The following is a 22,804-nucleotide window of genomic DNA, read 5'->3' on the forward strand; positions in this document are numbered from 1 at the left end:
GTTTTAGCATCAGTAATTCTGTATTTTATGTGCTGTGTGTGCTGTATTTGTTGTGATACTCCATCTCACGCCCAACAAACGGTATAAACGGTATAAAACATTTTAATCTGAAATATCGAAAAAATATGAAACATTTATAGAACAAAAACATTAAACACAGGTCGATAATATAAAAAATGCAATGTGAATGTTCACACAATTGCGCGGTTGTCCCTTTATGTGTGATCTGTGGGACATCTGAACCATTGGCCTTATGCCTAAGGCTGAATCCTAGCCATGCTGATATAGAGTCATACTGTTCCTTGTGTAATTTTGCTTTATTAAACAAGAGATCCTGCTGATTCAAATGATACCATGATCTGTGATACCATGATAGCATTTATTAACTTTGCAAATCTAATTTTAAAACAGACATAAAGTTTAATTTTCTTTTAAATTGGATTTTGTCCTTTAAATTCTTCTGAATAAAAACGTTATATTTTATAATAATAATAATATCACCAATATAGCTTATTTATGATTGGTTAACATTTACATTTACACATTTGGCAGTCGCTTTTATCCAGCATGACTTACAGTGATTCAGGCATACAGTTTATATTTATCTGTGTCTGCAACCTTTGCACTACTAACCTAAATCCCAGCTTATGCTGGTCTTAGCTGGATTTTTCAGTAGGGTAGTTGGGTCAAAATATGGACAACCCCAACAGTTGGGTCAGATATGGTCAAACTCAACAGTTAATTTCATTCCAAATGCTTGATTGCTTCAACCCATAGATGAGTAAAACAACCCAACCCAAGCATAGGGTTATTTATAACCCAACAGTTGGTTGTGTCCATTTTTGACCCATCTATGGGTTTAAACTTTTAAAGTATTAGTAAATTTTCTTCAAAAAAATCCAGATAATCTACTCACCACCATGTCATCCAAAATGTCGATGTCTTTCATTGTTTAGTCGAGAAGAAATTATGTTTTTTGAGGAAAACATTCCAGGATTTTTCTAATTTTAATGGACTTTAATGGACCCCAACACTTAACAGTTTTAATGCAGTTCAAAATTGCAGTTTCAAAGGACTCTAAACAATCTCAAACAAGGCATAAGGGTCTTATCTAGCGAAACAATTGTCATTTTTGGCAAGAAAAAGAAAAAATATACACTTTTAAACCACAACTTCCTCTTGTTCCTCCGGTCCTGTGACGTGCCAGCACGACCTCACGTAATACGTCATCATGTCAAGAGGTCACGGAGGATGTATTCGAAACAATGCCCCAGTGTTTACAAGAGTGGAGAAAGTTCAGACGAATAAAACTAATTAATGTCTTTGTGTCAGTTTATTGTTTAAAATGGTCCGCAAATGTGCGTTTCATAAATGTAACACGTGACCTTTCCACGTCATTACGCAATTACGTGAGGTCGCGCTGGCTTGTCACACAACTGGAGGCCAAAAATGACGATCGTTTCGCTGGATGGGACCCTTGTGCCTCGTTTGGAATCGTTTAGAGTCCTTTGAAGCTGCAATTTTGAACTGCATTAAAACTGTTACGTGTTGGGGTCCATTAAAGTCCATTAAAATGAGAAAAATCCTGGAATGTTTTTCTCAAAAAACATAATTTCTACTCGACTAAACAAAGAAAGACATCAACATTTTGGATGCCATAGTGGTGAGTAAATTATCTGGATTTTTTTTTTTTAAGAAAATGGACTAATCCTTTAATAATTTATTTAATTCTATATGTAATTTTTTTGTGTGTTTTACACTTCAGCACTGAAGAAATTCCTATTGTATGTGAGGCGGTCAGAGATCCGTGGAGTGGACATTGATAATCCATACATGAACGTTATGACGGCTTTGACGGTCCCTGACATTGATGATGTCACTGTGGTGGATTACGATGCTCTTGAGGAAAGATTATACTGGGCAGATGTGAAGACCCAAACAATAAAGCGGGCATTTATCAATGGGACTGGACTTCAAACAGTCATTACTGGAGGTAGGCCAACATTCTCTACAGTAACTCAACATCATATCTAAATCAAATAGCAAAACCATTTTTATTTTGCATTTAATGATTTATTTCTATAAGCAACTGTGATTTAAACAGCTTTGTTTCTGTGCACTTAATGTGTTTTATTGTTCTTTTATTTTGAGTTTTTTCTAATCCTGTTTTTTTTTTTACTGAAATATCATCTTTTTTTGTGTGTGTCAGTGTTTTTTTTTTTTTTTTGATAACAAGAAGATTATGTTCACACAAGGCGTGCATGGAAAAAATTACGGTTCAAGAAGTGTGCAGAAGAACATGAATAATATCTTGTGTGATAGGAGAGCTTGTTTGTAAAGATTTCTCTGGAGATTGCTTCTCCAAACCGCATTTAAAAAAAAGAAGTGCAAGATTGTAGTACACCTCCCGCACACTCTTATCAATCATTACACAATGCATTCCTTACTCGTCTGTTCAAAACGTAACTCACTTTGCCATTTCAAGCTATTTGCAGATTGTTAAAAAGTCTTCTCTATAAGCAAAGACATTTTATTACAGTGTGCGGATCTCTGGTATGCGCAGATATTCAAAACTGCCGTGGGCTGGCAGTCGATTGGATTTCGAGGAACATGTACTGGCTGAGCACTGAGAGCGAAGAGACGCAGATCAATGTTGCCCGACTAGACGGATCTCTAAAAACCTCAGTGATCCATGGGATTGACAAACCAAAATGTCTGACAGTGCACCCAGCCAAAGGGTAAGCAGTCTACATGAACAATGTGATTGCATATGTGATGAAGAAAAATGTGATCTAGTCTGTGAAAACCCAGCTAAAGTAATTTTTGGTGATTTACTCAACTCTCTTTGCTTTCTTGCTGCACATTTTTGCCTTAAATTTTTATTGGTGCATTATTCAAAATGTGCCACTTCTCATGATTCAGAAATGTTTGTACTAAATTTTTCATCAATTTTATGGGACCTCTGACATGTGTCATATTAATTTAGTAAAATGGTTCACGTTTACTTGAGTTTATGTCATTTTGATGTCAAATACAATATAATTCAGTGAATTCTTATGAAACATGTTTCCCCGTGAAATTAGTTTTGTGTTTTATTGTCTAGAAAAATCTACTGGACTGATGGTAATACAATAAATGTTGCCAATATGGATGGAAGTAACAGGAAAGTCCTTCATCAAAACCAGAGAGAACCAGTCGGTATGTTTTTATTTTTCTTTAGTCTCTCCTTTCTCACATTCACAAGGAAGTAAAGCACTTGAGTATTTAAACTTCATTACTGTTCGTCAGTATTATTTTGTACAACTAGTGCTATTTCATCATAACCCAGCACTCAATGCAGCTTGCCAAACGAAGAATTGCGGCATGTAAATTGGATTGTGCACGTATTTGTTAGCCGCTTACATAACTCTTTCAGTGAATCTAATACTGCAACACTTCAGACAGAGCATGGGAATAAATGGCACTATTAGTGAACTAGTTCAATGTTAGCAAATTCTCTACTTTGAATTACAATTGAGTAAAAATGTAAAACGCTAGCTATACCTCAGCTTTAGTGCAATTTCTCTGAATTTTCCGACACCCTTGCACATTCATTGATAAGCAAAGCACATAGACTTCCACCTTTTGTCTTAAAGGCTGTCCTGAAGATGATGTCTGTGAGTTAAAAGTCTTGTCGGTTGCTGTTGGGAGTATATCATGCCCTGGCCTCTCTCAGTCAGAGCTGTCCTGAGGCTCAATTGAAATATCCTTCACTTGTCACAATCAATTTTCCCGCCCTGTCAAACTCTCACCACGTACACTTTCAAAATGGGCTTCAGACAGAGATGGCTTTTAGTTAAAGGATTACTTCACTTTCTTTAAAAAATCCCAATAATTTACTCACCCCATGCCATCCAAAATGTTGGAGTGTTTCTTTGTATAGTCGAGAAGAAATTACGTTTTTTATAAAAAAAAACATTCTACGATTTCTTATTTTAATGGACTTTATTGGACCTCAACAGTTTACAGTTTCAGTGCAATTTAAAATTGCCGTTTCAACACAGCTTCAAAGGGATCTAAACGATCCCAAACGAGGCATAAGGTTCTTATTTACAGTAGCAAAACGATTGTCATTTTCGGCAAAAAAAGTACTTTTAAACCACAACTTCACGTCTTGCACCAGCCGTGTGACGTGCCAACGTGACATTGCGTAATGATGTCGAAAGGTCACGCGTTACATATGTGAAATGCACATTTAATAAACCAGGGCTTTTAACCAGAATTTTTTACCAATTGGTTCATTCTGAACAGAAACGTTTCCGGTTTTCGGTTCAACCCTAACATTGACGTTCCTGAACCGGTTAGAACAAAAACATAAAGTTCCCAAACGAGTTAATAACGTTCCATGTCAGCTGTGGGACATACAAATAAGGAGGTTGATTATTAGGACATTAAACTTAAATTACTATTAGTCTATAATTTTACTTAAGTCTATATCTTGTCATCAAACATTAAAAAAGGCTGCCTAAGCGGCATAAATGTAATTTTGACATGCCTACATTTGTTGAATGCACTTAAACACGCGCACACACATAGATGGAGGATGAATGCAGATACATTCGTAATTTGCAAAAACTGAAAATTACGTTGTTTTTTTAGTGCTTTTTTCACCAAATGTATTTTAATGGAATACAGTATGAGACACAGTAGCGCAACTCTCTCAAGTTTATACATCAAGAGTTCTGATCTTTGAAGGGCGGAGTTGGACCGGACACATTCACCCGCATGTGCCTGCAGAAAATTGCTCACTTTAGCATCTTTTAGCGGTTAAATTGTTTAAAATCACTTAAGTATTAACATTTGCAAGCCTTTGAAACACGTGCAAATAATCAACTTTCACCCTATTTAAATTTGCGTATTAATCTGCGAATCGCATGCAAGCCGAACCATGGGTGGTGATCTATAGGGATCACGGATCAACTGTGATCCGTTACACCATTAATTAGTAAAAAACAAACATCTTTAGATACTTGGTACTAGCCTACAATATTTACCTCTTATTATCATTGAGCATTAGAGACTTGGGCTTGAGTAGGCTACTTGCTGGTGACAAGCTTCTCATTTCTCCGATGAGTCAACGACGACTGGAAGTGAACTTCACCGAGTCATCAGAAATCTTGTCAAAGAACGAAAAAAAATAACGGTATTTACCGGTTACCATTATTTTAAATAAACTTTTCTGTTCCAGAACATATATTTTTTGAAAGTTTCTGGTTTCGTTTCTGTTTCATGCAAAACATTAAAAGTTTCTGTTTTTCGTTCCGTAAACTGGTTCAAAGCCATGCAATAAACTGAAACAAGGACATTAATTAGTATCTTTCCACATACAACAACATTGGAACAGTCATCTATCTCCACACTTGTAAACATTGAGGCACTAGTTTTGCATACATCATGCATGACCTTTTGACGTGATGACGCATTACGTGAGGTTGCGCTGGCGCGCCACATGGCTGGTGCAAGATGAGTGGTTTAAAAGTACATTTTTTGTATTGTTTTGTTAGATAAGACCCATATGCCTAGTTTCGGATCATTTAAAGACCTTTGAAGCTGCTTTGAATCTGCAATTTTAAATTGCATTGAAACTGTAAACTGTTGGGGTCCAATAAAGTCTATTAAATTGAGAAAAATCATTAAAAGTTTTTCTTAAAAAACTTATTTTCTTCTCGACTGAACAAAGAAAAACATCAACATTTTAGAATGACATGGGGGTGAGTAAATTATCTAGTTTTTTTTTTTAAGAAAGTGGAGTAATCCTTTAAGTGATTTAGAATGTCACCAAAGGGGTTGCATGTATATTTTTTTAAGCTGTACAAAACCTACCGAAAAGGGGTAAATGCATTAAAATAAAAATCTGATAACAAATTAGATTTCTTTAAGATCTCAATTGTTCATCTTAGATGTTCTCGGTTGTGTTTCATTGAGGAATCAACTTAGTTTAAGATGCTTAGGAAAAATTAAAATAGAAACAGATGTGACAATTGTCGAAATAAATTTCTTGTTATTTTCAACCCAATGTTGGGTCAAAAAGGGACAAACCCAGCCGTTGTGTTACATTAACCCCGATAATGTTTATATTTGACTTAATAATGAGTTAAAACAACGCAACATTTTGGGTTGAAACAACCCAGCAAATTACAGCCCAACAGGTTTAACAACATAATCCTCAGAACGCACACACGGGACTATTCGACCAGACCACACATGTGATGACTTTATTAATAAATACTCCTCTTTCATGTCATATCCAGTATGTGGTTGTCTTGTTTCAGCTATTAAAGCATGCAACATCCGGTTGAAGCTTGCACGCTTTTATTCGCTATTGCAGCTGTCATGTCGCAGGCAACCCGTACAAGATCAATTTGGGATTGGAGAGACTATGCAATCGGGAGCAGCAAAATAATCGCAATGACACCACACACCGGAGGGGGGTTTTGGACAAAAAAAAATCGGCTGCGATAAAACACTAATCGGGTCACAGCCCCTTTCGATCGTTGAGGGTGCAAATTGGGCTTAAAATCTTTATGTGTGTGGCCAGCCTTAGTTTGTATTGAAATCTTCAATGATATTGACTTTTGATTACAGACTTGGTTGCAAATCTGTGCTCAGTTTGTAACATTGTTGAGATCGCTTCTGAAACTCTTACCAGAGACATTTGTGGGCTTTCTGCGTCTTTTTCTCATGAGAAAAATCTGAGACGCAGGGGACTTCAGCAAAAGTCTTAATTTGCTCCCCATTTCATCTTGTTGTTGTCTAGGAATCTAATCTTTATTTTTCTTTTGAGAAGAAGATTAAATAGAGATCTTCTCATTTATCCGTGTCATTGTCATGGATCTCCACATTTTTCTGTGTCCGTACCGCAAACTTTCTTTTCCTCGTTTCACGTATTGGTTCAATTGTTTTTCTTATTTTTAAACTATTTTCGCTTTGGTTTGGGGTTAGATTTGGGGTTTGGGTTAGGATGTCACTTTAACTATTGGTTCATACTATTTTTTTCCGGATTTTTAAAAAATTGTTGCCTGACGTTAGGGTTAGAGTTGGGTTTGGGTTAGGATGTCATTTTACGTAACAGAAAGTCGTTCTTACCCCAAATCCAAGTGACAATGGTAAGAAAATGGGAAAAACAACTGAGTAACCAATACATGAAACTGACACGGAAAAGAAAATCTGTGGTACGAATACAGAAAAATGCGGAGATCCGTGACAATGACACAGATAAATGAGCGAAATATTCCGTGACTATAACATGGAAATTCGTGATATTAGGCTGGTTTCTAAGCTTACATTCTTACTGTCTGTTATTAATTGACTTATGACCATTCTTATGGCTTTTGTAAGGCTTTCAGAAGAAACATCATAACTAAAAACTAATATCTAAATGAGACATACACTGTAACTGAGATTTCCTTTGAGTCTCATGACATGTGAAATAGCAACCTCCAAGTAAAAACAGCTCCTGGGAAAATTCCCAAGCTGCTACACAAAAACATCTAATAACTGACCAAGGTTCCTGTGTTCCCCAGGGCTCTCCATTGACTTTCCAGCAGGAAAGATGTATTGGATCAGTTCTTCCAATGGCACTATCAACAGGTGCAATCTTGACGGCAGTGGCTTTGAGGTCATTGAGAGCATGAAGAGGGATTTAACTAAAGCCACAGCTCTAGCAGTCATGGGTAAGTGACCGACTGTCTAATTAGCTCTTCATAAGTGAGGTTTAAGTCAAGGGTTTATCATCGTTACATTACCGCTGTGAAGAAACACTCTTACACTGCATTCAGCATGACTTATACACTCACCTAAAGGATTTTTTAGGAACACCTGTTCAATTAATGCAATGGTATAATGGTGTGGGGGATGTTTTCTTGGCACACTTTAGGCCCCTTAGTGCCAATTGGGCATTGTTTAGATGCCACAGCCTACCTGAGCATTGTTTCTGACCATGTCCATCCCTGTATGACCACCATGTACCCATCCTCTGATGGCTACTTCCAGCAGGATAATGCACCACACAAAGCTTAAATAATTTCAGATTGGTTTCATGAACATGACAATGAGTTCACTGTACTAAAATGGCCTCCACAGTCACCAGATCTCAACCCAATAGAGCATCTTTGGGATGTGGTGGAGCGGGAGCTCCGTGCCCTTGATGTGCATCCCACAAATCTCCATCAACTGCAAGATGCTATCCTATCAATATGGGCCAACATTTCTAAAAAATGCTTTCAGCACCTTGTTGAATCAATGCCACATAGAATTATGGCAGTTCTGAAGGTGAAAGGGGATCAAACACATTATTAGTATAGTGTTCCTAAATAATCCTTAGGTGAGTGTATATGGTTTGCATACAGTAAATAATCTTTTAAAATAAGTTTTGTTAGTGTATTAATATACTCACTTTGTTGGACTTTGTTGCCATGGTAACAAACCCCACGAGACACACATTTATTAGAATTATCATAGAAATGTTTGCTACTGCTGTAACAGTCTTTGTCTCATACAACACATTATACCTACCACAGCACGAGCTGTGGTTTTACAAAATCAGTTGACAATTTTTCACAGTATATGCCCTAACCACCCAGGCATAGACAAGACTTTATGCCAATAGTCTACCCTGGCATTGCGAGATTACTGCTGCATTGCTTCAGCAGTTCGAAACAGAGGCAAGCTCAGTCAATTATGTCAGAATGGATTTAACCATTTCCATTTAGCCCGAGGAAACAGATTTCTCCCATCATGCAATAAAACCATCACCGAATTTAGGCACCCCCAGGGAGCGTAAACATACATCTCGGTGTTAAAAAGCGGAGAAGTTGGCATGATTGATTTACCAAGATAAAGACGACTGCGTGGGAAGACATTTATATGATACAAGACTGTTTTAATCACCCTCTTTAAAACTCAAATTACATTTCCGACTATTGGCCGAAAGCTACAGTATAATGTAATGCTAGGGATTAGGAAGTATTTTTGCAGAAAACACAGTCATGTTGGCAACTTCAGGAGGGGAAAGTGTTGCATAACCTTTTCTATACCCTAAAGCAAATAAAAACAGTAAATGCAGCAAAATCTTTCATTGTGTGTCTTAACTCTATGTATTAGTCCTTTCTCAGCATACGCCTCAGGTTTAGCCTAAACGTATGACTTTGACTTGTTTTCAGTGCCATCTGACACATTGTTTCCCATGAAAATCTGTCAAGAAACACATGCCCATAAATCATTCATTAGCAAGTATGTATTTCCCCAAACCATAGTTTAAACCGATTGCGGTTGCAATATTCTGCAACGGTATTAATCTTTAGGAAGCCTCTATAGTCACGTTCTATTTTAAAGCAACTATGATGAGCTGAAAAACAAATGCAATTTGCCCAAAGTGGTGACACACTCTTTTAATTAAACAAAGTTTGAGTCATTATTAAATTGGGAGCAGAATGCAGACTGCCACGAAGACTAATGGGTTACTTTCAAAGAAGCAGCACGGTACAGCAAAACAGCAAAATGATGCGTTCAGTAGTCCTATCTATCACAATTAATAAGCCTTTGTCACGTAGGGAATGCTTTCTATTACTTCTGCGAGAACATCGGAGTTTGTTTGGTGGACGGTTATGCTTTTCATTTATAGTGTAACAAACTGGCAGAGATCAAATTAAGATTTGTTCGGAGCTATACATGCTTACTGTGCCTTTCTTTGGAGGCGTGTAATGGGATATGACTCAAATGCATCAAATACGACAAATCAATATAGACATGGAGCAGTCGGTTAGTTATTCCAGTTGAAGGAAAAATGTGTCTTTCATACTGTAGATATATTTGAATTTTTTATGTGTTAGCGCACTTTTTTTAGGGAAAGAGTTTTGAGTTAGCAACACAAAGGTAATGGGTTTGAGCCCCGGAAACATTTAATATGTCATATTGTAAGTCAGCCAAATGCATAATTGCTTTAGCCGTGCCAACACAGTTGATTATAAGGGGAAAGCGGTCTTCCATCCTCAGTGTAAACGGCGATAGACAGCAAGGGAAGAAGATGAAAGTCTGGCTGTGATTGATGTTATCTCTGTGATGAGAAAGGCAGACTCGGTTCTGCATCTATACTCTTTATGATGATACTGCCTTCCCTTCCAAGTATACAAAACAGCAGACTTCTTTCTGTGTTTTTATCATGCATAAGGCTCATTGTCATGCAGGTTACCCATTGAGTTCTGAAAGAACTGTATTTATTAATATGCAACATGTGGATATCTAATATCAAAGAGTTCAGCATGGCAAGAGAGAAATTTAAATATATATGCTATTATTTCGGCCCTTTTAGGGACTAGGATTTTCACATGTCTAAGCTTATATTTTGCATGTACACTCTGCACTGTCAGAAAAAATGGTCAAGAAATTGTCCAAGATGTCCCTTTAGGTTCTGATATGTACCATTAAAGGGACACTCCACTTTTTTTGAAAATAGGCTCATTTTTAGGTCCCCTAGAGTTAAACATTTGATTTTTTACCGTTTTGGAATCCATTCAGCCGATCTCTGGGTCTGGCGGTGCCACTTTTAGCTTAGCTTAGCATAATCCATTAAATCCAATTAGACCATTAGCATCACGCTCAAAAATAACCAAAGAGTTTCAATATTTTTCCTATTTAAAACTTGACTCTTCTGTAGATGCATTGTGTACTTAGACAGAAAATTAAAAGTTGCTCTAAGTCGATATGGCTAGAAGCTATACTCTTATTCTGGCGTAATAATCAAGCACTTTGCTGCTGTAACATGGCTGCAGCAGGCACAATAATATTACGCAGTGCCCGAAAATATTCCGCTGCTATTGAAAGTAACCAAGGGGACTATTTTCGGGCGCTGAGTAATATCATTGCGTAGTTACATCGTAGTTACATGATGTAACTACAAAAGAGTCAAGTTTTAAATAGTTAGAAAAATATCGAAACTCTTTGGTCATTTTTGAGCGTGATGCTAATGGTCTAATCAGATTCAATGGATTATGCTAAGCCATGCTTAAAGTGGTACCGCCAGACCCAGAGATCGACTGAATGGATTCCAAAACTGTAAAATTCCAATGTTTCACTCTAGGGGAGCTGTAAAATGAGACGATTTTCCAAAAAGTGGAGTGTCCCTTTAAAGTACAGATAAACTGTATATACATATGGTACCAGTACATATGAGGTACTAATATGGACTCTTTAGGTGCAAAGGTGTACTGGTAATGCAGATATACAGTATATACATACTAGTATGTATGAGGTACTATTATACACTATTTGGTAACAGTAGGTACTAATATGAACTCATTCAGTGTACTTTATGAAAGGGTACGGCCCAGATGACAGTTAGGGGTCATTTTTGGACCATTTTTTTCTGACAGTGTGGTCACATTCTTTAAAAAATCGCCCATTCCTCAAAGTTTTTTTGAACAGCTTTGATGGAGTTATATTATTCATCCTTAGCTCCTGTTGACTACCTTCATTCACTATCCTGTCCAACTCATTAATTAGGCATAAGCTTTCAGATCAAAAGATTGTAAGATTATGAGACTTAATAAGATTATTGTAGCTTAGATTGCTTTAATATCTGCTCAAATTGACAGGAGGAACTTGTGAATCTCTATCAAAGTTAATAAGCATGAATAAAACAAAATTGTATATTTGGCTTTACAATTTCCTGTTTGAACCTTTCACGTTAGGCTGTATCGCCACTATCTTCCTCCCAGCACAAGCAACATAAATGAGGGGATTTGTAGAGGTTAACTCTGTTGATGCTCAATAAATTTGCTTCGGCCTTGCTGTAATAGAAATGCTTTACGATTTCAGACACCTGGCACTGCAAAATCAACCACAATGTGTTGTTTGTACATCAACAGAAGATGTGTGTACGTAGGGAAAATATACTCAGGAGACACAGACGATCAGGTGGTCGATAGTGACGCTGACTGTTTGATGAATGCAGCCTTGTTATTGAAAATAAACCCAATGGCTGCCTCGCATTAAATTCACATTCCTTATCAAGCCGTGAAATGGTAATTGAAAAGCATGATGACTGAAATAAAAGCAATTTTACTGACAGGAAGTCTCATGCTCACGGTACAACCTGTAATGGGATGTGACCACCCCGGGAAGCACAAGATGTTGTTTAGCAGGACTTGGCACCCTAAGAGCCGTGCTTGGCTGTGATCAAACAGTTTAGGTGGACATTACACCTAGAGGCAATCATTGTTGTGTCTCGCCCTGAATGGGTTAAGATTAATATTGACTGCAGTGTTGACCTAAGCAAGCAATCTTGAATGTCAAATACTCTTCTGGCCGCTCTGGGTGGGATGTCATTTATGCACAGCTGGCCTGAACACAAAAGGCAAATATCTACAACTTGGAGGCTATTAAATAGCACTAGCATTTATGGATCAGTACTGGATTTTTTTTTGTGCTTGTGGTATTAAATCAAATATTTTATTTACCAAAATAGAAGTGTAGTGGTGGGTAAACGTTTTTGATCCATACTTAATTCAATGCAAAAACTTACAATGTACAAAAGTACTACACGTTACAAAAGTATGCGTAATACAGTACACTCATTATACCAATGTGCATACGATGAAAGATGTATACATTTTATCAATATGTGTGAACCCATGACCTATTGCACTGCTAATGCAATGCTCTACCAGCTGACCTTAAAAATACAGTACTGTGTAAAAGTCTTAGGCCACCACCACCAGACTTTTTTGTTTTAGAAGTTTTAATGTCCATCCATATTTTTTCCAATCTATTTTATTAAAGGGACATTCCACTTTTTTTAAAAAAATGCTCATTTTCCAGCTCCCCTAGAGTTAAACATTTGATTCTTGCCATTTTGGAGTCCGTTCGTCTGACCTCCGGGTCTGGTGCTGGCACTTTTAGCATAGCATAGCACAATCCATTGAATCTGATTAGACCATTAGCATTGGGCTAAAAAATAACCAAAGAGTTTCGATATTTTTTCCTATTTAAAACTTGACTCTTCTGTAGTTACATCGTGTACTAAGACCGATGGAAAATTAAAAGTTGTGATTTTCTAGGCAGATATGGCTAGGAACTATGCTCTCATTCTGGCGTAATAATTAAGGACTTTGCTGATGTAACAGGTGTAGTGATATTACGCACTGCCCGAAAATAGTCCCCTGGTATTGTAAGTAACCCATAGATATATACACTAAATGTCGCCTTGGGGTTCTAAGCATGCGTCAAAACCATAGCCATCTTGGAACAGGAGTCATAGGAAGTAGCTAGGTAAAGATGCTATCTCCGCTTGTACTTTGAATTCATGGACCATGCCGGACTTTTGTGCTGCGTATGGATATTAGGGCTACTAGCACTATGCAGTATAGTTAGAAAAAGTCGATTTTTAAAATATCAAAACTTTAATTTTTTAATTTTTTTCTGTACTCAATACATGTCTGACTGTTGAAACGAACCACGAAAATCACATTCATGACGATTCATGGTGATTTTATTTCCGTTACACCATTGCCTACAATGACGCTGATGCGTGTCTCCCCTGTTTCAAGATGGCGGCTCTATTTGACGCATTCGGTCCAATGAACTGCCGTAGCCAAGGCGACATCTAGTGTACATATCTATGGAAAGTAACCAAGGGGACTATTTTCGGTCAGTGCGTAATATCATTACACCTGCTGCAGCCATGTTACCTCAGTAAAGTTCTTTATTATTACGCCAGAATGAGAGTATAGTTCCTAGCCATATCTGACTAGAAAATCGCAACTTTTAATTTTCTTAGTACACGATATAACTACAGTAGAGTAGTTATACAGTAGAGTAAAGTTCTAAATAGAAAAAATATTGAAACTTTGGTTATTTTTAGCGCTAGGCTAATGGTCTAATCAGATTCAATGGATTGTGCTAAGCTATGCTAAAAGTGGTACCGCCAGACCAGGAGATCAGCTGAATGAATTTCAAAATGGTAAGAATCAAATGTTTAACTCTAGGGAAGCTGGAAAATAAGCATATTTTCAAAAAAGTGGAGTGTCCCTTTAAAATACATACAGGAAATACAGGAAATATTTACAAAAAATAAAAAAGAATTATTTTCTGGCATCGTCTGTGTTTAGTGTGACCTCTCTTGGCACTAAGCACATCTTGAGCGTTTTGAGCAGAATTAAGTAAAAAGACAAATTTCTTTAAAATTCGAAATTAGGATTTAATTTTATTTAGGTTTAAGAGATCCTGCCGTTTCCTGCTATTGCTCAAGTGTAAGGGGAGTTTACCCAATAAACTTGACACACCAGTTTACATTTTTATACAGTTTTTAATACTATAATACCATTTTCTGGATGTATTCTATTAAAGAGACTGATAAATAATTATATATGTAATCAAAATAACATTGAAAAAACAACAAATCTAATTCTGGCATGGTGGCCTAAGACTTTTGCACAGTACAGTATATTGATAGTTACATGCTTTAAATGTAGTATTCCTGCTTTATTAGATGCTGCTTTTGGGATAATTATTTCCAGCCTTTCATTCAGTGACATTTCAATAATTCTAGCCATTTTCACTTTTACGAATATGTGTTTCATGTACGCTTGTCACAGCTTCCATCGTCTCCAGCTATTCTGTAGTTCTGCAGTACAAAGATATAGTGTAGGCACCGTACCAAGGGCAATCTCTGAGGCTTTTTGTGGCACGCTTGGTCTTACGGAGCGGAAAAACACAAGGGGTTTTGCTAGCTGCGGCGGCTCTGTGGGAGTAGATGCACTCTGATGGCTTTCTGAATGAAGAGTCCTTGTCTCTGGCCAGGGCACGTAGCCAGGCTGCCCTAAGCTCTGCCTCATTGAATCACACTGGAAAGAGAACATGCATAATGCTCAAGTCCTGTCTCTTTACTTTCCTCTCTCTCGCCCTCCCTCGCCCACCCGTGCAGTGTACGAGGCTTAGTTTTGGCAGCAAATAAGAGCACAGCACTACCAGATTATGTACATGTGGTACAAAAAGGACAAACAAATGATAATGGCATGTGCCTCTATTGGCAGTCAGACCTTCTGTTTCTGTGACTTTGGGATAGTAAATAATTCATCTGTTTTTCCAGGTGGCAAGCTGTGGTGGGCAGATGAGGATCTGGCTCAGTTGGGAACCGTGGCCAAACGGGATGGCCGAAACCCAGCGGTGCTGCGCAATAAAACTAGCGGAGTAGTACATATGAAGGTGTATGATAGAGATGGACAGAAAGGTATGATCAAAGTTACCAAGCAAAACGATTTACCAAGTTAAAGGAGTCAACAAAAATTTGACATCCGTTTAGAGCTGTTGGATGTCGAGTCACACATGGTGTTATTAAAGGGATAGTTCACCCAAAAATAAAGTTCTGTCGTCATTTACTCTCATGTTGTTTCTTAACATGTATGAGTTTCTTCTGTTGAACACAAAAGAAGATTTTTTTGGTAAATGAGGATTACCACACAGTTGGTACCCACTGACTTCCATAGTAGGAAAAAGGAATAGTATGGAAGTCAGTTGATACCATCAACTATGTGATTACCAACATTTAACAAAATATAAATATAAATACCCTTTAGAATAAAGGGTGAATCATTTATGACAGTAGGGCTGTCACAATGATGAAATAATTGTCTCATCGCGATTGTTTGACCTCATTGCGATGATTTCAGATCACCGCAATGATTGCACATCTCTCTAAAAACCAAAAGGGGGAGCTGCAGGATTTTTTTTTTGCAGCCACTACAGACATGTGATCCCGTACTAATATGACCTTAGTAGGATTGGCTAACATTTAAGGCCTGTTCTGGTATAATTTATTTTGATTGCATTTTTATTTTCACATTTTTTGTGTTTATTTTTTTTCAGGAATTTTCAATTTTTGAAAGATATATTCATTAAATAATTACGTTTAAATATGTGTTATATGTAGGCTAATAATATTTACTGCCAGGTAAACCTTGCAAAAGATTTCATTTAAATATTCACAACAATGTGTGAAAAAATTTTCATGAACAAAAAAATGAATTTATCGTCATAACCATCACAATTTATTAGACAATTAATCACCAAATTTCATAATCGTGACAGCCCTAGATGACAGAAGTTGTATTTTTGGGGAAGATCTGTCTTGGCTCATTCCAAGCAGAATGCACATTGTTATTGGGAAACTGCTAAAGTTATTGAACTTCAGATGTTGACAAGCATACTAAAGTAGTTCTGTAAGATCTTGTGTATCTGTGTGCTTCTCCTCAAATTGTTATTTCTTTTTTAAAGCCCTTAAATTTCCAAATTTAAAGCCCTTATTTCAGCGCAGTGGGTTATTGACAGGTAAGTAGGTGCTCCTTTGCTGTTGCACGGTCCGCATCAGGATGTTACTTTAAGACCCTTATAAAACCAGATAAATAGCACCAATGTTTGTTTTGGGAAAATGTTGTGTTCTTTGTGTTCTTGTCTTTTTTCTCAGGTTATGTTGTTTTATAAACTTGAATTTTGATGTTTTACATAAGCCTATCATCACCAGCTTATCGTCTCTATCACATATAATAGAGATGTATTCTGATAGTGGGTTTTCCATTTTTCTGAGTTATTTTGGCAGATAATTCACCCTAATGGCAGATCCATTAAACGACATTGCATGAATAAGGAATGACCATTAAACGGCCTAAAATGTAAATCTAGTCAGCCTCTGAATTCCTCCAGCAGCAATTAGCGTCTTTATTTATAATGCAGACCTGTCTTATTACTGTCATAGATGGGCGAGCCATGCTTTCCCTGAGAGCTTGTGCTAATACACAGTGGTGCAGTTTTCTTGCACTTTCATTTATACAATTAAGACAAGAGTAAGACATGAGTTCAATGAATAATAGGAAGTCATTTGGACTTGACAGTAAAACTTTCATCATGAAGAGAGATAACTCAAATAAATGTTCATACCATTGTGGCCGAACACGTTAATGTATTACTTTCATATATAAAAAAATGTAAGGGTCATACCTCAGATAAAGTCTTGTTAAATGTACATTTTCCCACATTAGTTTGAACAAAAACAAGGCTAGTATGACTCATAAACTGCCTCAAATGTAGATTTTTATACTATTACTGCATGGGCTTGCTCAAAAAAATAATTGCCAGTTCCTTTAGTCATATTTTCTAAACTCACATTTCCTTTGCTGTGTAAGTGTGTATTAGTACATGTTAACAATATGCAAAAGGTACAAACCCCAAGGTAAACAATGACACAAGTTATCGTTTCCAACGTAAATCTCTTTTCTTGGACTGCTACAAACACACGGGTTGTAGGCAACAGTTTATTTCCTGGGCCTGTTGATGTGGACAAGATCGACATTATCATAATTCCTCTCGCTTTGACTCACAGCCTGTAAATTAACTCCTGTGAGTATTGCATTGTGAGCAAATCTTTCAAACATGGTAAGGAGCGTCACATTTCCAGCTGACGTTGAGGTATTCAGCCCAATCACAACGTACAGATTAGCTGTCCAATCAGGGACACAGCGCTTTTCAGATTGATGAGCTTTGTACAAAATGTGTTTGAGGAAGGCAGGATATCTGAAGTTACAAAAATGTATGGTAAAAATCTCTGCAAAAGATACTTTCCAACAGGTTTTATCGTAGTTTTTGCCAACTCCATTGACTTGTATAAGTTGTGCTGTGAGGTCCGGTATTACTCCGCGCCGGGAACCTTGTTTGTATTCTTGCAAATGGCAAAGGTCGATTATCGCCACCAACTGGGCTGGAGTGTTTATTATTCAAGCTCTCAACGGAAGAATGTACGGGTGTGAGGCGTTTGGAAAAATAGGTCCACAAGTTTACAACGAATGCTAAAACACCTGTTGGAAAGCATCTTTTAACGCGATTTCCGTGTGAGCACATCACTGAACACCCCCGACCACTCGGTGAGTTTCACGTCTTTGTAAACGAAGTTTAATGCATTTTAGGAAGGATTGTTCCAGTGCACCTATGCAGCCATTGTAGAGGTGGGAGGTGATAGAACAAACACCCGAAAATTCTCGGGCCAGCGTCACACGTCCAAACTTTAGTCAAAACCGTTTTATTTCCTCATAAACAATCTGAAAACAGGGCTTTAAGTGTAAAATACCGACTTGTTCTTTAAGGGCTTCTGTAGAAAAATGGTGGCACAAAATGGCAACTTCCATGTAAGGGGACCCTCGGTGTATATAGATAAAAACGGGTCATTTTAAGGTAATTCAATCATAATAGTTTATAATGTCTTTATACACCACTGATATAGTTATGTATATTATATTGCATTTCTTTCACGGGACCTTTAAGTGTGGGGCGCTGGGTTGCTGCTAGTGGGGTGCAGCGTGATTAAGAGAGATTGTTCATGTGCGTTAGTAAAATAAAGTCTCCAATGTTCTCCAAGTTGTCTAGTCTGTATCATGACAGAATATTATATAGTTTTATAAATAATTATGAGGCCTTTTTAGTTATGCATGATCGCCAAATAACGCAATATTTAGTTGATTTTACGCTAAATAAAATATTTTGACATTATAAACTTACAGTATACAGCTTTTTTGTGACCTTAAATAGATATCTCTTCATGCTCTCAAACCCTGCAGGCACTTATTTTGACAAGACACGTAATGCACATAAGATCACTCGACACATATTATATACATATATTTCGAAATTGCGAACCACACACATGATGGGCTACATACATGTTTGTCGAACTTCGCATCGAGCGCCCTCGAAAAAAGAAGTCACCGGCCGCCACTGAAATAAACAATCAACAATCGATAAAGACTGATGATTCACTGGAGGAGGGGCTTTGAAAAACTGTTTTAGCCCAATTAGATCCAAAGAAACTATTGAACAAATATTATAATATTTTGAAAATAATATTTTTTTGAGATATCTGTCATTCCCCATTCAAGCAGATTGGACTTGACAGAAATACTTTGGTTAATCCCAGTCAACATTACTTTAGTTAGTGTCACTTTTACTCTCTTACTCTCTTTTTTTTACAATTCTTTGTAGGTAGGAATGCCTGTCAGTTAAACAATGGCGGCTGTTCACAGCTCTGTCTGCCCACATCTGAAAACACTCGTACTTGTGCCTGCACCATTGGCTACAATCTGCGTAGCGACCGTCTCTCTTGTGAAGGTAAGATACTGCCCCCAACCACAGTTCTTGTATTCTGTACGTTGCCCGGATGTCATATTTAATCTCTTCTAACACTGCAACAGTTCATGTCACTTTTTGCTTACGTTTTGTGTTGTGTTACCTGAAGGATTCCCAAAGAAAATGCTTGACTTGTCTTTTTTTTTGCTGTGCTGTTGTGTGTCACAGGCCTGAGTTCCTTTCTGATGTACTCTTTTCATGAGGGGATACGAGGCATTGCCCTGGATCCCGCCGATCACGCCGAGACCCTGATGCCCATCAGCGGTGCCTTGTTTGCTGTTGGCGTGGACTTTCATGCAGGTACAAACACTGTAGTGTAGTGAGAAGCTCTCACAGAATCTGCTATGTGTTTACAACAAAGATAAGGAATGCAGGCTTTTTCTGCATTACAGTTTTTCAAGCATTGTTTGCTGTCGAATCTATCATCTTGTATTGGCTGCGCGGTATCTAATGGGATTAAACAGGACTAGAAAAACATATTGTTTGTATAAGAGATAAGCAACTTAGATTGGTTTAAACAAGCTGATTGGTTAAACAAACAGTAAGTTTTCCTTATATCTTGTGAACTACAAAAACCTTAAGAGACGTAAAGCACTATAGTACTGTAGATAATCGCCAGTCGCTTGGTGTTCAGGGATATGTTTTGTTCCATGCATTATTCATCCTGCAGAAGAGGTTAATTTGACAGCAGTTTGATGCAGATTATCCTGCCCGTTTGGGGGAAGCGCTTCACAGTGACAAGTGGGATAAATAAAGCGAGCGTCGGCAGGGCAGTCCACGTGTGATGGCACCAAATTATCATTCTAACAGTCAATGATATGAGACATTTCCATAAACATGTTCACATGCAAACACATAAGCATGTCCATTTCCTATAGTCATTCAAATGTGACCTTTAGTCTTTGCAGCATTCTAGCTACTCTAGCTGTCTTTTCTGTCTGTGTACCTGCCTGTCAACCCATGGTTGGGTAAAATATGGACAAACCCAACAGCCGGTTTAAATTAACTTCCATATTTAAACCAGCACATCCATATTTGACCCAATTATGGCTTAAAACTGCTCAACATATGTTATTTTAAACACATAAATAAACATATAAAACATATGCCTATGTAAACTTATGCTGCCATCTGTATAGATATATAAAGTATATGGGTCAAAACACAATACTTGTCCAAAAATACATACTTGCTTTCAGTATATATATATATTTTTACTGAAAGTCGCTTTGGATGAAAGTGTCTGCCAAATGTTTAAGGAATATTCCATTTTCTTAAAAGAAAAATCCAGATAATTTACTCACCACCATGTCATCCAAAATGTTGATGTCTTTCTTTGTTCAGTCGAGACGAAATTATGTTTTTTGAGGAAAACATTGCAGGTTTTTTCTCATTTTAATGGACTTTAATAGACACCAACAATTAATACTTAACTCAACACATAACAGTTTTTTTCAACAGAGTTTCAAAGGACTATAAACAATCCCAAACGAGGCATAAGGGTCTTATCTAGCAAAACGTTTGTCATTTTTGACAATAAAAATAACAAATATACACTTTTAAAGCACAACTTCTCTGGTTTTGATCCGCTAGCGTGACCCGACGCAATACGTCATCACGTCAAGAGGTCACAGAGGACGAACGCGAAACTCCGCCCCAGTGTTTACAAGTGTTGAGAAAGAGGACCGTTCCTACGTTGTTGTATGTCAAATGATACTAATTAATGTCTTTGTGTCAGTTTATTGTTTACAATGGTCCGCAAATGTGCGTTTTATATATGTAACACTTGACCTCCCTACGTCACTACGCATTTACGTTAGGTCGCGGTGGACCGGACCTAGACGAAAAGTTGCGGTTTAAAAGAGCATATTTTTTATTTTTCTTGTCAAAAATGACAATCGTTTCGCTAGATAAGACCCTTGTGCCTCTTTTGGGATCGTTTGTGGTCCTCTGAAGCTCCGTTGAAAAAAACTGTTAAGTGTTGAGTTAAGTATTAATTGTTGCTGTCTATTAAAGTCCATTAAAATGAGAAAAATCCTGCAATGTTTTCCTCAAAAATCAGAATCTTTTTCTCGACTAAACAAAAAATGACATCAACATTTTGGATGACATGGTGGTGAGTAAATTATCTGGATTTTTCTTTTAAGAAAATGGAATATTCCTTTAATTTAAGATATAGATATTATCACCCATTTATAGTGGCAATTGCACCACCGCTATAACAACAACCAGTGTTGGGGGTAATGCATTAAAAGTAATGTGCATTACGTTAATATTTGAGTTACTTTTTAAAAAAAATAATTAATTAATTATTAATTTAATTAATTAATTTGATAAAAAATAATTTACTAAATTAAACTTATATAGTCAAAGTATGCACTTTATGCGTACACGCCTGTGTAGGAACAGTTTGAGTCAGAAACTGAGATGGCAGGCCAGAGTTCGACATTTTTGTGATGAAATATGCAATTTCTGAATGCAGAATTTTTCAGTCATAAAAAACACCTGCAAGGCCTGAAAGAGTTCAGGCCTCAACCAAGAAAAAGTACCGCAAAAGTAACTAAAAAGTAATGTAAGCATTACTTTCCATGAAAAGTAACTAAGTAACACAATTAGTTACTTTTTGGGGAGTAACTTAATATTGTAATGCATTACTTTTAAAAGTAACTTTCCCCAACACTGACAACAACACTCTGTCAATTTAAAGAAGCACCAACTTTGGGCATCATTTGACCATGTTACCATGTCTGTGATACTCAATATTTGTCCATGTTACCAAAATACCTAGGCCAATATTGTAGTTTCGACGTGCATGTGTGTGTTACATGATGTGCAATTGGTGTCAGTTGTTATTATATAGCCTATGCATGTGTTTTTAATTATTAAAATAATAAAATATTAATATTATTATTATAAATAATGCATGAATAAAGGTACTTACTCAAGCGCCAACTAAAATTCCTTAGTTGAACAGGTCATTTTTTACACACTCTGTGGATTGGGAAGCAATACAGAATTGCTGACTTAAGCAGAGGAGCTATAGAGGCAGATGGTCAGAGAGTTTCTATACACATACTACTGCCTACATCCAGAATCACAGCTCATGGCAGGTGAAGAACACCCAGCCCTCCTCGGCCTATGACAGCTGATTACACATGCATAACATTTACATGATATTAAGAGACGGCTTGTTGGAGCATAACACAGATGAGGACCTTCCAGCTGGCTGCTGTCACATGTAAGATTCGATGGTAGAGTGTGAATTCAGTGTTAACAGGAGGGTGCAAATAAACAGCTACTCCTGGCACGTCCAGGCGAAGGAAACAATACTGGTTATTTATAAACCTTGTCAAAACAATTACTCAGCCAGGGATTATGCTAATCATGTTTGATTTGTATACAAATATTAATAGTTTTCACAATTAGTGTAGTTTCTACCAAAATACTGAAGTTACCATTTTTAAATCAAAATAAAATATCCATATCTATATGTCTGTCTTTGCCTGTCTGTCTGTCTGTCCATCCACCCATATCTTACTCTGTCTGTCTGTCTGTCTGTCTATCCGTTTGTCTATCCGTTTGTCTGGCTGTCCATCTGTCT

The 22,804-nt window shown here is 37.2% G+C and overlaps 1 protein-coding gene across 5 annotated transcripts in view; it reads left to right on the plus strand.

Annotated features, from left to right (window-relative positions):
- lrp1bb (low density lipoprotein receptor-related protein 1Bb) overlaps positions 1–22,804 on the plus strand; it is a 392,748-nt gene that overhangs the window by 255,914 nt on the left and 114,030 nt on the right. For all 5 annotated transcript variants that reach the window (XR_008647172.2, XM_055216546.2, XM_055216547.2 and 2 more), the window contains 7 exons: positions 1,766–1,993; positions 2,564–2,738; positions 3,104–3,198; positions 7,563–7,712; positions 15,125–15,265; positions 19,060–19,185; positions 19,372–19,503. Coding sequence is in view for 4 of the 5 variants with exons in the window: in XM_055216546.2 (XP_055072521.2) it covers positions 1,766–1,993; positions 2,564–2,738; positions 3,104–3,198; positions 7,563–7,712; positions 15,125–15,265; positions 19,060–19,185; positions 19,372–19,503 (1,047 nt within the window). In the remaining variant the exon portion in view is untranslated. The remainder of the gene's footprint in view (positions 1–1,765; positions 1,994–2,563; positions 2,739–3,103; positions 3,199–7,562; positions 7,713–15,124; positions 15,266–19,059; positions 19,186–19,371; positions 19,504–22,804) is intronic.

The sequence above is a fragment of the Misgurnus anguillicaudatus genome, chromosome 17 (genome assembly GCF_027580225.2).
Source record: "Misgurnus anguillicaudatus chromosome 17, ASM2758022v2, whole genome shotgun sequence".
In the NCBI taxonomy this organism is placed as follows: Eukaryota; Metazoa; Chordata; class Actinopteri; order Cypriniformes; family Cobitidae; genus Misgurnus; species Misgurnus anguillicaudatus.